General features: G+C 39.3%; 1 protein-coding gene across 1 annotated transcript in view; it reads left to right on the forward strand.

Annotated features, from left to right (window-relative positions):
• Bloc1s5 (biogenesis of lysosomal organelles complex 1 subunit 5) overlaps positions 1 to 14,693 on the forward strand; it is a 48,715-nt gene extending 34,022 nt beyond the window's left edge. The window contains exons 4-5 of the mRNA XM_042687158.1: positions 2,668 to 2,726; positions 12,971 to 14,693. Coding sequence (XP_042543092.1) covers positions 2,668 to 2,726; positions 12,971 to 13,150 — 239 coding nt within the window. The 3' untranslated portion in view covers positions 13,151 to 14,693. The remainder of the gene's footprint in view (positions 1 to 2,667; positions 2,727 to 12,970) is intronic.
• Positions 14,694 to 15,365: the final 672 nt, after the last annotated feature.

A 15,365-nucleotide genomic window follows, 5' to 3' on the forward strand; every position in this document is an offset into this window, starting at 1 on the left:
AAGTCTTTAGCCCACTTATTTATTGGGCAGTTGTTTCTTTGAAGATTTGTTGTTGGGGGATTTAATTTTTTGAGTTCCAGGTATATTTTAGATATGAGACCCTTGTCTGTTATATGGCTAGTGAAGGTCTTCTCCCAATCTGTGGGCTTTCTATTGATCTTGCTAGCTATGTCCTTTGCCATGCAGAAGCTCTGCAATTTCATGCAATCCCATTTGTCCAACCTTTCTTTGATTTGTTATGTTTCTAGGTCTCTATTAAGAAAATTTCGGCTGGAGCCAAGGAGATCTAAGGTTTCTCCTATTTCATCCTGTAATGTTTTCAGAGTGTCTGAGGTCTTTGATCCATTTGGAGTTGATTCTAGTGTAGGGTAATATATAAGGATCTAGCTTTAGTTTTCTACAAGTGATTAACCAATTTTGCCAGCACCATTTACTGAAGAGGCTGTCTTTCTTCCATTCTATTTTTTTAGCTCCCTTATCCAAGATTAGATGGTTATAGGTCTGTGGGTTCATTTCTGGATTTTCAATTCTATTCCATTGGTCCTGAGGTCTGTTCTTGTGCCAGTACCAAGCAGTTTTGATGACTATGGCTTTGTAGTAGAGTTTGAAATTTGGTATTAATATTCCTCCAGCACTGTTCTTTCTGTTAAGGATCATTTTTGCTATTTGGGGTCTTTTATTGTTCCATATGAATTTTTGGATTGCCTCTTCTATTTTCTTGAAGGATGTGGTTGGAATATTGATAGGTATTGCATTGAATTTGTAGATACTCTTGGGAAGTATTGCCATTTTCATGATGTTGATCCAATCCAGGAGCATGGGAAGTTTTTCCACTTTCTAAGTTCTGTTTTGATTTCTTTTTACAGGTTTTTAAAGTTTTCATCATAGAGGTCCTTCACTTCTTTGGCTAATTCCTAGGTATTTTATTTTTTGTGTGTGGGGCTATTACGATGGAGTTGCTTTCCTGATTTCAGCCACGCTTTTCTCATTGTTGGTTTTTGAGGGTTAATTTTATACCCTGCTACTTTGCGAAAGTTTTTTTTTTTTTTTTTTTTTTTTTTGGTCAGGGGGTCCGGTCGTGGGGCCTGAACTCTGGGCCTGGGCGCTGTCCCTCAGCTCTTTAGCTCAAGGTGAGCACTCTACCACTTGAGCCACAGCGCCACTTCCGGCTTTTTTTCTTTTTGCTTATGTGGTGCTGAGGAATCGAACCCAGGGCCTCATGCATGCAAGGCAAGCGCACTACCACTGAGCCACCTTCCAAGCCCCTTTGCCAAAGTTTTGAATCAGCTTGAGTAATTTGGGAGTGACAAGTTCATGTCATCTGCAAAGAGGGAGCGTTTTACTTCTTCTTTCCCTATTTGGATCCCTTTGTGTTTGCATCTTGTCTTATTGCTGTAGCTAGGCATTCTAATACTAAATTGAAGAGAAGTGGAGAGAGTGGACATCCTTGTCTCGTTCCTGAGATAAGAGGAAATGACTTTAGTTTTTCACCATTAAGTATAATGCTGGCTGTAGGTTTGTCATTTACAGCCTTTATTGTATGGAGGAATGTTCCCTGGATTCCTAGTTTTTCCAGAGTCTTCATCATAAAGGGGTGTTGGATGTTGTCAAATGCTTTTTCTGCATCTGTTGAGATAGCCATGTGGTTCTTATCCTTGGTCTTGTTGATGTGATAAATTATATTAATTGATTTGCGTATATTGAACCAGCTTTACATCCCTAAAATGAATCTTGTTTGATCGTGGTATATGATTTTTTTGGATGACTTATACGTAATTTTTAGTATGCCTGAATTTTGCCTCGTCTCATGCCCCATCACATGAAGTCTGGTGTGGAATTTTCTGCTGTATCATCATGTCAGTATTCAGAAGGTTTGGATTCAGGAGTATTTTGCTATTTAAACGAAGGATGCTCAACCTGTCTGAGCAGTTTTTTTTGTTTTTTGGGGTTTTTTTTGTCAGTCATGAGCCTGACCTCTGGGCCTGGGCGCTGTCCCTCAGCTCTTCAACTCAAGGCTAGCTCTCTACCACTTGAGCCACAGCACCACTTCCGACTTTTTTTTTGCTTATGTGGTGCTGAGGAATTGAACCCAGGGCCTCATGCATGCAAAGCAAGCACTCTACCACTGAGCCACCTTCCCAGCCCCTGTATGAGCAGTTTTGATTCTTAAAAAGTGGAAATGCCCAAATGACAATGACCCAGAGAAAGTTGAATCTTACAGCAGCAGCTAGAACGATTCAGGGGAGACAAGAGCGCAGAGGCCGGGCGATGTGTAGAAAGCTGTTGAAGTGTCTTTACTGGCAAATGCTACCTGTAGAGCTAGAGCAGTGCGAGTGCACAAAGGGAAGGGAGGGCATGAACCCAAGAAACTTGTGAAGACATGACTAACCACATATGTTGACTGTTTAGAGAACTGTGAGTTCTTGACAACTTGTCATTGAAGTTAGTACACAAATGTCTTATGGCCTGCAACTCCAAGCTCCCAAACAATGGCTGTTCAGTTTTCCTGAATCTGTATTGGCAAAATTTTTTCCCACTGCACCAGCCATCAAAACATCAGGGTTTTTTTTGGGGGGGAGAGGTTGCAGTTTTTAGGGACTAAAAAAATCTAATTAAGTCTCCTTGAAAATGGCTGCTGATTGAAAATTGTTGTCTGTTTTATTTCAGTGCAAGCTGCTAATCAAGCTGTGTGTAGACTCCAGCAGAGGGAGCAGGAACGGAAAAAGGTGAGGAAGGTAGTTGGTTGAGGGCAGGTAACTCCTGGCACTTACCATCATATAGCCTCATTGCTTTGGATAAGAACATTTTCTAAATTTACTTCTTTTTTCTTTTCTTTTTCTTTTCTTTTTGTCAGTAGTGGGGCTTGAACTCTGGGCCTGGTCACTGTCCCTCAGCTTAAGGCTAGCGCTCTACCACTTGAGCCATAGCGCCACTTCTGGTTTCCTGGTGATTTATTAGAGATAAAAGTCTCACAGACTTTCCTGCCCCAGCTGGCTTTGAACTGTGATCCTCAGATCTTAGTCTCTTGAGTAGCTAGGATTACAGGTGTGAGCCCAGCATTCTAAATTTATTTTCTTTTATGCAGTACTTTTAAAAGATATTAAAATGGCAATTTCATCACCATCAGTATTTCTATAATTCAAGTTTTAGATCTCTTTTTTTTTCCTTTTCAACATTTCCATCTTTTCCCTGAAAGTGGTATTTGTCTCATAGAAAGGAGAAAAACGTAAGACCCACCAGACTGGAATATGAATCTTTCCTTTGAGCCTGAAGCATAGACTCTATTATGTATATTTCTTCTAGAAAAGGAAGCATTCATGACTGTGGATTGGTTATTTAATGAATACTCATAGGAGTATATGAATCATTTGCTGGACAGTGCTTTGCTTATTTGAATTATATCTTAACTAAATTCAGATGTGGAAAAGTAGTGTAAGAATTTAAGTTCCAGTGATGATAATTTGATATTTTCACTTGCTGTTTTCAAAGTGTTTTTGTTATTTATTCATTGCTCTAGAGCAGAAAAGATATATCTTTTACTAATAGCAAATGTTAAAATACTAAGTCATTTTGGAAATATTCCAAAACATTTGCTGATAAATATACACACAAAAAGGAAGTGTGTTATAGTTAATTCAGACTATCATTGTATAAATACATAATAGAGTGAACCTTTGCAGAATTTTAATTTCTATATCCTTCACTCAATTCTAGATGTTGATATAAAGTGTGAAAATTCAACAATTTGGTTATTTAAGCATTACTGAAAAGACTCTGGCCATTTAGATGGACAGATGGGAAGGCTGGAAGATTGCAGCAGGCAGGCGAGGTCAGGTATCAGGGCCCTGCTAGGCACATGGATGGAATAGCAAGGCTGACTGCTCCAGGGATGCATCTGGTTTCAAGTCAGCACCATTACTGTGCACAGAGAGAACTGCAAAGGAAAGCACCGGGCGTGAGCAGCCCTACCAGGCTGGAAAGCGTATAATTCCTAACTTTATATTTTGATAGGTGCCAACTGGTATGAGAACTTTAATTTGTTAATTTAAAGACAGTTCCTACATTTCCAGAGATAACAGTTTAGGAGTCCCAAACACTAATACTAATGAAGTGTAGAATATAGGAGAAGGTTAAGGTTATGTGAGAAAGACTTGGTACAGTCTTAGCAAGAGGAGTCACTTATTAGGAAAATTGTGGCTTTGAAACCTGAGTTGTTTGGAAACAATAGTGCAATTGCTGGAAGATAGGAAGAAAGATTCTACAAGGTAAAATATAGTTCAAGGGGTAAAAAGGTGAGCAAAATCTGTATTCTGATGAAGCTGGGGTATGGATATTTTGATATTTCTGGGCATAATTGTGGAGGCTGCGGAATATTAAATAATTTGTTACTGGGGATATCAGAAACATTTCTGACTATGAAAAGCAGAATAATACAGGATATCTCAAAGTAAAAAAGAAAAAGTACATACCCATAATTTTGTAATCACAGAAGAGAGAAGATTGGAATGCAAGACTGCCTGTGCCAAAGTCCTAGATCCCATCTGAAAAACTAAAAATAAAAGGAAAAGGACTAAAATGTGGCTCAAGTGGTAGAGTGCTTGCCTGGACGTGAAGCCCTGGGTTCAATTCCCCATACCACTGGAAGAAAAAAAAAGAATGTCAGGTGGAATATTGGCTGTACATACTAACATCTGGAAATCTCTTGGCTTTCAAAATACACATAAAAAGTATTCTGCATTCCTGTTGCCTACCTGGCATGATGCTTTATGACTTAGGCAGTCTCAGGGAGTGGGCACTCACATGTTAACTTGTGTAAACTTCAGAAAGCAGTTAGAGTTTTGGTAAATGCAGTTATTGTCATTTTGGGGCAGAATGAACCTAAAATTATTACATTACAGTATGGATAGTTCTTGTCATGTTGACTATGTTCACAATACCTCTGGTGCAATACCTCTGTCTACAGTAGGGAAGATAACCAACTTGGGTAAAATCACCTGGTGGTTTCTTCTGTTTCTGGTGGTTACTTGCATTTACTGGCAAATTGTACTTGTCTTTAGACAAGTCCCTGGGCTTTAAGCTCCTCCTATACAATATAAGTACCTGTTCTACTCACCTCATAGCTAGGTGGAGTAAACTGTCCTACACTTTATACAAAAAGGCTTTGTAAATGTCAGGCAGCATTTGTTGGTTACTAGCTCACTACCTTTGTGTATGCCAGAATGCTGCTCCAGGCTGAGAGTTGGCACTTGGGAACCCTACCCAGTTTGCGACTTTTCATTTCAAAACATGCTGTCCTATGGTTTTAACAAACAACCTTATTGGGTGTAGAAGCACATAACGGGCTGTAGTCCCAGGACTTGGGATGCTGAGATAGAAGAATTACTTGAGCCCAGAAATTCAAGATCTTCCTAGGCAATCTATCAAGACTCTGTCTCCAAAAAAACAAAACAAGCCAGGAACCGGCAGCCCATATCTGTAATCCTAGCTACTCAGGAGGCTGAGATCTGAGGATCATGATTAGAAGCCAGCCTTTGTGAGACTCTTATCTCCAGTAAACTACTCAGAAGAAGCTGGAAGTGGCACTGTGGCTCAAGTGCTAGAGTGCTAGTCTTGACTACAAAGAGGCTCAAGGTCAGTGCCCAGGCCCTGAGTTGAAGCCCCATGACCAGCAAAAACAAAAAAACAACAAACAAAACCCTATCAAGAAGAACATTTTAGTTTGTTATTGGCAGTATTATCTAAGGGTTGGTTGAATTCAGAACTTCACACTTGTTAAACAGAAGCTCTACCCTCACCCCTTTGTCCAGTTTTAGTTATTTTTCAGCTAAAGCCTTTGATTTTTGCCTGGAGCCAGCCATCATTCTCTCACCTATAGCTCCAACATTGCTAGGAGTACGATTATGGGGCATCATGCCCAACATATTTGTTGAGATAGAAGTTTCTTTTACTAGGGTTGGCCTCAATCACAATCTTCCTGATCTCTGTCTCCTGAGTAATTAAGGTTACAGGCATGTACCATTGCTCCTGGCCCTTTTGGTGGAATATTAAAATTATTTTGCAATATACTGAAATATTGTTTCACTGAGAATTTAATACAGTCTGTTAAACCTACACTTGTAGGAAGCTACTCTGATTTTCTTTTCCTTTTTTTGTGTGCCAGTTTTGGAGCTTGAACTCAAGGCCTGTGCACTTGCTTGGCTTTTTCACTCAAGGCTGGCACTCTACCACTCGAGCCATACCTCCATTTTGATGGTTAAAAAAATTGTAGATAAGAGCCTTACAGACTTTTCTCCTGGGCTGGCTTTGAACCTTGATTCTTGTATCTCAGTCTCCTCAGTAGCTAGGATTACAGGTGTGAGCCACAAGTACCAGGCTTCACTTAAAAAAAAATATTATTAAGGTATTATACACAGGGCTACCATTTCATATGTCAGGTAATGAGTACACCTTTTTTTAGACAATGTCACCTCTTCCTTTACTTTCCCCCAGTTTCACCTTCCCATCCCTGCCCACAAGTTACACAGGTTATTTTTTACATAGTGTATACTAAATAGCATAATGGCATTTGTTCACCCTTCCTCCCTCCTTACCGTTTGAACTAAGGGCCTGTGGTTGCTAGCACTCTCTGATTTGAGACATGTCCCATGCCTTGGTTTTTCTCTTCTTAAGCAGTTTAATAAAATTAGCCTTCTTAAAGTCATTGGAGGGAAACATTTTCACAGCCCAGCAAATAGTAGTGATTCTTAAGGTGTTTTTTTGTTTGTTTTGTCTTTTAGTGCTAATCTAATTAGCAGAACATTTGAAGTATGGGTCTTTAAGGATTTTTTAAAAAAAATTTTACTGCCAAAGCTAGCTTTTTCTGAAATTTTGATGTGACAATGATTTTAAGACTTCATGATAAAATTGAAATTTTTCATTAGCAAATTTGTTCAAAGCAGAAATGACCTCTGTTTGCATTTTACTACCTAATGTTAATTGTTGGTTTTGGTTATCCTGCTGGCACCTTGTGTATATTTGAAAGGCTTTCAGAACAAAGAAAGATGGGAGTAGCATTGGAATAAAATAGACTATTGCCATTAATCATGAATTCTTTTATATCAAGACAATTTGTGGAATTCTGTGGGAAGTAAATTGATAAGCATCATTCATCCAAATCACATTTCCCACAATTGATCTGAAAGTACATTCAAAAGAACAATAAATGCACATTCCCCAGTTACTTGGCATGTCTTAAGAATTACCACTAAGGCAAAGTTGTGTGTTGGGTGCTGGCAGGCAGTAAGAGTCATGAAATGAATCACTTGATTTTAAAAGTACTCCGTCAAGAGACTTGAGTTAGTTCATAGTATCTATCAACTCACATGCATGCTTCAGCTTTTGAAGCACACTGGTGACAACACTGAAGTAAATGTGGAAGCTTTTATTTCATTGTGCTCACAGCTAGGATGCTCCTTTATGAGCTTCTTGTGAGAGCAGAGTGATCATGCAAAACTGTGATCTTGATAGGGTTGGAAAATAAATACTGTTGCCCTTTTTTTTGGGGGGGGGGTGCTAAGGACTGAATTCAAGACCTTGCACTTGATAGGCAAGCACTCTTCCACTGAACTAAATTCCTCACTCCATGCTGCTTTTCTTTTATATTTTCTAAATTTTTAGATTGGGAGATACTAGGACTTGAACTCAGGGTTTTGCTCCCTGCCTGACATTGTAAGAGAATGTTAGAGTGCAAGGTATGGTATTAATATACACAGTCAGGAGCTCTTACGTACTCATCAGTCAATTATCAGATTTCATCACTTTTGTTTACTTTTCCCATAGTAGATCTAGATACTGTATCATGTCTATCTTCCCTAATTCAGTAGCCATGTTGAAAAAGTACATAGATTAGTAATAACAACTGTGATTCAAGGAACAACAAGATATAAATATCAGTAATTACTGATTCTGTCTCTTTGTATTTCTGATTGTAATAAACATAAAATTATTTAATAGTGACTGTACTGGTATTTTTTTTGGTTCTGTACTACAATTGAGCTCTGAGCTATGCCTCAGACGCTCTTTGCTTTTAGGTTATTTTAGATAGAATCTCACTTTTTGCCAAGACCAATGTAGAACCATTCCTTCTACCCATTCCTTCTGCATAACTGGGATTGTAGATGTGAACCGTCACACCTGGTTTGTATGTTGAGATGGGAATCTTGCTAACTTGTAACGATGGCTGATGAGCCATGATCTTACTGATCTCTGCCTCCTGAGTAACTGGGAGTATAGGTGTGAAACAATGAGAGTGGCTTGACTTCTTACCCAAGAAGTTTTTACTATGCCTGCATAAGGCACGTGTAAAATTAACAGCATATGTAACGTGTTCCTGGAGAATTTTTTGTCTGTCTATTTGAGGTCTCACCGAAAATTCCAGTCTGACCTCAGTGTGTACCACCACACCGGGCTCCCAAAAGACCTTTTAAGACTTAGCTAGATAATTCAGAATTTTCCCCTAAATTTGGATTTCTTCATCTTGGCACTGCTGATATTTTGGAGCAGAGACAGAACTCTTTGTTCTGGGGCCATCTTGGCTATTATAGGTCATTTAACAGGATCTTCAGCCTCTACTTCTTAGTTACCACTTGCACCTCCTCTGACTTGGGTTATAGTGACCAAAAGTCACTCAAGGAAGAACTTCACCCTTTGTGTCACTTATTTAAGCTAATACATGCAAAATACTTCTATTCTACGACCTAGAGTTTACTTATAGAACTAGTTCTAGATGTAAATTAGCTGGTGTCAACTTCAGTTTCTGTCTTATGAAACATATAAGCTGGCATGTTATTTTGCTTTCTCTGTTATTAATTTGCACATTTACCATGTAGAAATTCACATCAATACAGCTAATGACTTTTACTAGACACTTGTAAATCATTGATAAACTTTCAAAACAGGTACAATTGTACCCATTAAATACTAACTCCTCATCTTCCCCTACTCTCATCCTTGTAGCTGCCGTTCTACTTCCTGTCTATATGAATTGGCTACTCTAGAAACATCAAAATGGTATCTTTAAAAATTGTACAGTTTGTGTGTGTGTGTGTGTATTTGACTGGCTGATTTCTTTGGTGTAATGCAGCCTTTCCTTTGCTATTTAAGGCTGATTATTGCATTGTATATGTATGCTATAGTCTGTACACATACTCATTTATCTGTGGACACTGGGATTGGGTTGTCTCTACCTTTCAGCTATTACAAAGCGTATTGCTGTGAGTTTGGCTGTATAAATATCTGTTCACATCCTTACTTTAGTTCTTCTGCATATATATCAGAGTATTACATATAGCTAGGATTTCTATAAAACTCAAGTTTTTATCTTTTTAAAATAACTGCTTATGTTATAAAAAGTTTAACCTTTAAAAACATGTTCCATGTTCTTACATGTCTCTGAGCTTATGAAATGTTACAGGTTAATTTTCTTGTATGAATTATTGAAAATTCCAAATCTTACTTCTTGGTGAATGTTACACATTATTGTACAGCCACTATGCCTTCTTTTTCTTTATGAATGCCTAGCTATTACCTATAAAGGTGGAGACAAAGGGAAGACAAAGTAGACCTTGAAAAGCTTCTTAATCAGAAAGCAAGATAAGATTTTCATTTTTCTTGGGGAATTGTCAGCCTTAGCTACTATCACTTAAAAATTTGGAGGCCAAGAAAATTTTGAGCCTGTGTGAAATACTATGTGAATATGCCAACATTAACCATAATATCCTGCAACTATAAAATACAAATAGAAAGAATAATAAAATAAAAAAATACAAATAGTAGCATCTTAAGTGAAGTCTTTTTGTAATAGCCAAATGGTTAGCAGTAGATACATCAAGGAAAAAAATGAATTGAATGTAAATGTGGGTGGAAAAAGACTTATTATTTTTATTTGAATTATCTGTATTGTTTGAACTATAGGACTGTTGTTGCTGAACACAGATGGCTGATGCCTGCAGCCAGCCCTGGCAAGAAAGTCTGTGAGAGTCTTATCTCCAATTAACAACAAAAAAAGTTGAAAGTGGAGCTGTGGTTCAAGTGGTAGAACACTAGCCTTGAGCAAAAAATGTTCAGGGACAGTGCCTAGGCCCTGAGTTTAAGCCCTATCACCAGCACATACACAGACACACACACATACATATGAAGTATTACTACAGTTAACTGACAGGGGAGTGATAAAAAGGGATCAGTTTTCTAGATGCTTTACTTGTGATATCAATAATAATAATAACCTTTTATTAAGTGCCTCCTAACTGAGCTAGGAACCTAGCATGCATTGTCTCCAGTCTTCATAAATATTTATGAATGTAAAATATCAGCCCCCTGTTTTTGCAGGTACCAGGGCTTGAACTCAGAGCTTCACACTTGCTCAGCAGACTTGCTCAGGTACCACTCTACCACTTTGGTCATACTTCCAACAAAAGCAGGACCGATTTTGGTTATATGGAGATGGAGTTTCATAGGCTTTCCTGCTCAGGCTGGCTTTGAACTAGATCCCAGCTTCCTGAATAGCTAGGATTGCAGTCATGAGCCACCTAGGCCTGGCTTATTTTCCTCCTTTTTTAAAAATTGGTGCCAGTCCTAGGGCTAACTCATGGCCTGGCATCTGTCCCGGAGCTTTTTTGTTCTAGGCTAACACTCTACCACTTAAGCCACACCTCTACTTCCTGCTTCTTGTAGTTAATCAGAGATAAGAGTCTCATGACTTTTCTGCCTGAACTGGCTTCAAATCTCGATTCTTCGATGTTAGCCTTCTGAGTAGTTAGGATTACAGTCACCTAGTTATTTTCCTCTCTTTTAACTAAAGAAACTTTAATTTGATCAGTGTTGTACAAATAGTAATGAGTGAGCCAGAATTTGGGACAAGGTTTATATGACTCCCAAGTCTTTATTTTTAATTCATTGAGCTACACTGGGTAAAATAGGAAGGAGAACCCCAAGTCTTGTGAACCTAATTGAAAGGTCAGCTAAAGCTGGGTTGAGTGGTGCATGCTTGTCATCCCGACTACTTGGGAGGTCTCTGCTTTCCCAGACAGGAGGATCACTGTCCATGACCATGTTGAAATTTGCACGAGACCCTATCTAAATAAAAAAGGAATTAAAAGCAAAAGAACTGGAGCTGTTACCCAAGTTGTAGTATTCTTGTTATAGGGCCTGGTCAGTTAAAAAACACAAACAACTATATCAATGGTTATTTTTCAGTTAAAAAGTTTAAAATCTAAGCCTGTGTTATCTAATTAAAATTAAAGCAAGGTAGCCGGGCGCTGGTGGCTCACGCCTGTAATCCTAGCTATTCAAGAGGCTGAGATCTGAGGATTGCGGTTCAAAGCCAGCCCGGGCAGGAGAGACCATGAGACTCCTATCTCCAATAAACCACCAGAAAACCGGAAGTGGCGCTGTAGCTCAAGTGGTAGAGCCGCTCGCCTTGAGCTGAAGAGCTGAGGGACAGCGCCCAGGCCCAGAGTTCAAGCCCCACGACCGACAAAAATAAATAAATAATTATAGCAAGGTATCATTTTGTTTGTTTTTTGGGGGGGTCCAGTTGTGGGGCCTGAACTCTGGGCCTGGGTGCTGTCCCTCAGCTCTTCAGCTCAAGGCTAGCGCACTATCACTTGAGCCACAGTGCCACTTCTGGCTTTTTTCTTTTTGCTTATGTGGTGCTGAGGAATCGAACCCAGGGCCTCAGGCACGCAAGGCAAGTGCTCTACCACTGAGCCACCTTCCCAGCCCCAAAGGTATCATTTTGATGAAGTACATTTATATTTTCTTGTCTTTCTAATGACCAAGGCTCTTCTCTTAGACTATAATTTGAAAAGATTCTGTCAGAAGAATTTAATAAACTCGTGTTTTATTCACTTTGAGAGTTATAACCCATAAGGCTAGAGAATAATAAGTTGAAGTCTGTGTAAACCATTTTCCACTTTTATTGGCTGAGCCTCCCCTTTCCTGGCATCCCCTTCCCATCTCTGATATCTGTTCAGACCCTAGTTTTTGTTTTATTTTAGGGGAAACTTTGACTAAACTCAAACTTCAGTGTGTCCTGGTGCTTGAGACCATCTTGGTAGAACAGCTCTGCCAAAGCTGTTTGCCTTGTGAAAGAAACATTTAGTGGCCTGGGTATAAGTTCTCCTGGAAGTGCCTGCCATCTACTCCTTGATAGAAAGACAAAAGTGTAGGTGTTAGAAAGACCAAAGTTTGAATTGAGCCCCGCTATCAAATGAATGCCAACGGAGCAGTAAAGAATTGTCCTTCAGCCTTAGTTATGTCTGTGAAATAAGAGAGCAGTCTAACCTTGTAAGGGGATTTCCTAGAGGTGGATCATGTGTATCAGCATCTAGCAGCAGTTGCATCCTGTGGGTACTAAGAACATATTGGATGATCATCACAAGCCAAGTGAGAGAACTCAGCAAGGAACACTTTATGAACTGGCTGCTTGAAGACAAGCAGGAGAGTTACAAATTTGGAGCCTGATTGTATCTCAAAAAAAGAGAAAAAAAGCTGTTATGCAATTTGTGTGTGTGTGTGTGTGTGTGCGTGCGTGTGCGTGTGCACGCGCACATGTGTGCGCACGTGTGCGCTGGTTCTGGGGCTTGAACTCAAGGCCCAGGTGCTGTCCCTGAACTTTTTTTGTTTAAGGCTATACTCTGCCACTTGAGCCACAGCTCTTCTTCCAGGTTTTTGGTGGTTAATTGGAGATAAGAGTCTGACAGTTTCCTTCCTTGGCTGGATTCCAACTATAATCCTCAGATCCCACTCCTGAGTAGCTAGGATTACAGGTAGGAGCCTCTGACTCCCTGCTGTAAACAATTTTATCACTGTGACTTAACGAATAATTGCTAAAGAACAAAATATCGAGAATAAAGTTATATGATTGTGTCTTCTGCTCATAGAAATGATTGCCTGGAAGATGTGATATGACTTTCACATTTTCTTTTCTCAGATATATCATGACCATTTAATAAGTAGTGAGAAACAGCATCTACTCCAATGGGAGGATTTCATGAAAGAACAACCTTACAGACAGACCCAGGTGGACGAAGAGCACAGAAGAGCCATGGAGAGGCTAAAAGAGCAATATGCCGAGATGGAGAAGGACCTTACAAAGTTCTCCACCTTTTAAGAACTTGAACAACAGCAAGACAAACAAATGAGAAGACACTGACTTTCCCTCAAATACACAACCAGCTGTCTACCCTTTGCTTATGCTTAGCAATACATTCAGGGACACACTGCTGTAGAGCGCCCAATCAGATGTCCTGTTCTAAGTGCCTATCTATGATCATTCAAAGGAGGAGGGAAAATAGGATAGATTCACTCTGTGGTAATCAGAATTGGTCTTTTCCAATGATTAGTTGAGAGAACTGCAACTATAGACTTCTTAGAGAATCCATTCTCACACAGGATTACAGGGTTAATATGAATTTGTGGCTTAAAAAGCTGGTATGAATTATATGCTGGTGGCTCAGGCCTGTCATCCTAGCTGCTCAAGAGGTTGAAATCTGAAACCTTAAGGTTCAGAGCCAGATGGCACAGACAAGTCTTTGGGACTCTTACCTCTAAATAACTAGCAAAAAGCCAGAAGTGGACCATGGCTCAAGTGGTAGATGGCCAGCTGTGAGCGAAAATGTCATGAGAATGCAAGGCACTGAGTTCAGGCCCAAGCACCAACACATACACAAAAGGAGTAATGGGAAGGGCAAAAAAATGAGGTATGGTAGCTACTGCCTCCGTTGCTATGAGAGATAAGAATGCTTAAAAGTATTAGCTCATGAGTAATGTGAACAAAACAAGGGCAAAAACAAGTTGGCCTTGGAGCAAGAACACATATAAAAGAGTCCAAATATTGTCCCTCCCATGGCAAAGGTGTGACGGTCTTTGAACTACCTATTGGGGAAGCTTGCAGATTTTCCAGTGCAGCACAGTGCTGGTGTTTCATTGAACAAGACATTTGTGTTCTGTGGCCTTCTCACCCTTAATATTTTCATCTTACAAAACACAGGAGGAAATGCTTACCAAAAATATTTTTTACTTGTAGCCTTTCCAAGAACCATAGTCTTGCCCATAGTATTTACCTCATTTTTGTGTCTGTTTTGCTGTGGGTAAGCTTCATAAGGCAAATAATGTCTCTACGTATTTCAGCTGTTTAATGAGTAATCAGCAAAATCTGCCAAGTCGTCTCTTGGGAACCATTTAAAGATTCTGGCTGTGAATGAACCAGAAGTGTTTGCCCACATGGCAAATGATCCGTGTTAAATGTAAATCCTTTTTAGTGTTAATGTCTGTTCTCATAAGCAGGTGTATTATGATGAAACAGTACCAATTCTGTTAGCACTGTGATCTTTACAAATCCACATTTGAACACAAAAGCACAGCAATGGTGCCCAGGCCCTGAATTCAAACTCCAGGACTGGCACGTGCGCACACACACACACACACACACATGCACGCGCACACACGCACACACGCACAAAATAATACACATTGAACACCTAGTTGAAGACCTAAGCTGCTTTACATGCAGTAATTTCAATAGAGTTATTGTAAATTAATTTGAGGTCTGGATAAAACTTCATAATATTTTTATTGCTCTTCAGTTAAAAAAGAAAAGGTACAAGGAAGGAAACTGTCCAGCTCCTCTGTGTTATCTCAGTGTTGCAACTGGAGAAAAGTGACAATGCTTGCCTGTGTAAATTTATGGCCCACTGTCAAAGCTTCATTCTTGGATGCATGTTGAAAATGTGATTAAAGTTAATAGAGGAGATGAAATAAGTATTGAGATTTCTTTCAATAACACTGAACTTCTGCCAACTTTCTCTGTCTGCTACTGTAGGCTTGACAGGTTCATCAATCATCCTCTGGTACCTGGACCAAAAAGAGTACTTGCTGACACTGAGGCATGTTGGAATTTTCTTAATTCTCTTTCCATGGATGGAAAAAGAAATACTTCCAAAAATATCCCACACATGAAAAGGGAGGGGAACTGTAAATGAAAATTCCCTTTGTATGATGGGCACTCTTGGAATGCCATTAATTTCCACCATACCATCAAACAGATGCTGTAACTAGGACCTGGGGATAGTATATATAAGCAGGAATGAGTCTGTGCTTACTCAATTTTGTGTCCTGAAGATTTCTGATCCTTTTTGTTCCTTCATATTCCTCACTTGAATAATAAATGTTTTTCCCTATAAGTTTGTATAGTTATATAAAGAATTTAAGAGCCCTAAACCCAAATTAATTGATAAGGTTTTTGATCTTTAAGCATTGAGATAATTCTTTGTACTGTGTCAGATATTCTAAGAATCAGTTTCCCTTACTTTTGGCTTTTGTAGTAG

The sequence above is a fragment of the Dipodomys spectabilis genome, unplaced genomic scaffold (genome assembly GCF_019054845.1).
Source record: "Dipodomys spectabilis isolate Male_0828 unplaced genomic scaffold, ASM1905484v1 ptg000104l, whole genome shotgun sequence".
Taxonomy (NCBI): domain Eukaryota; kingdom Metazoa; phylum Chordata; class Mammalia; order Rodentia; family Heteromyidae; genus Dipodomys; species Dipodomys spectabilis.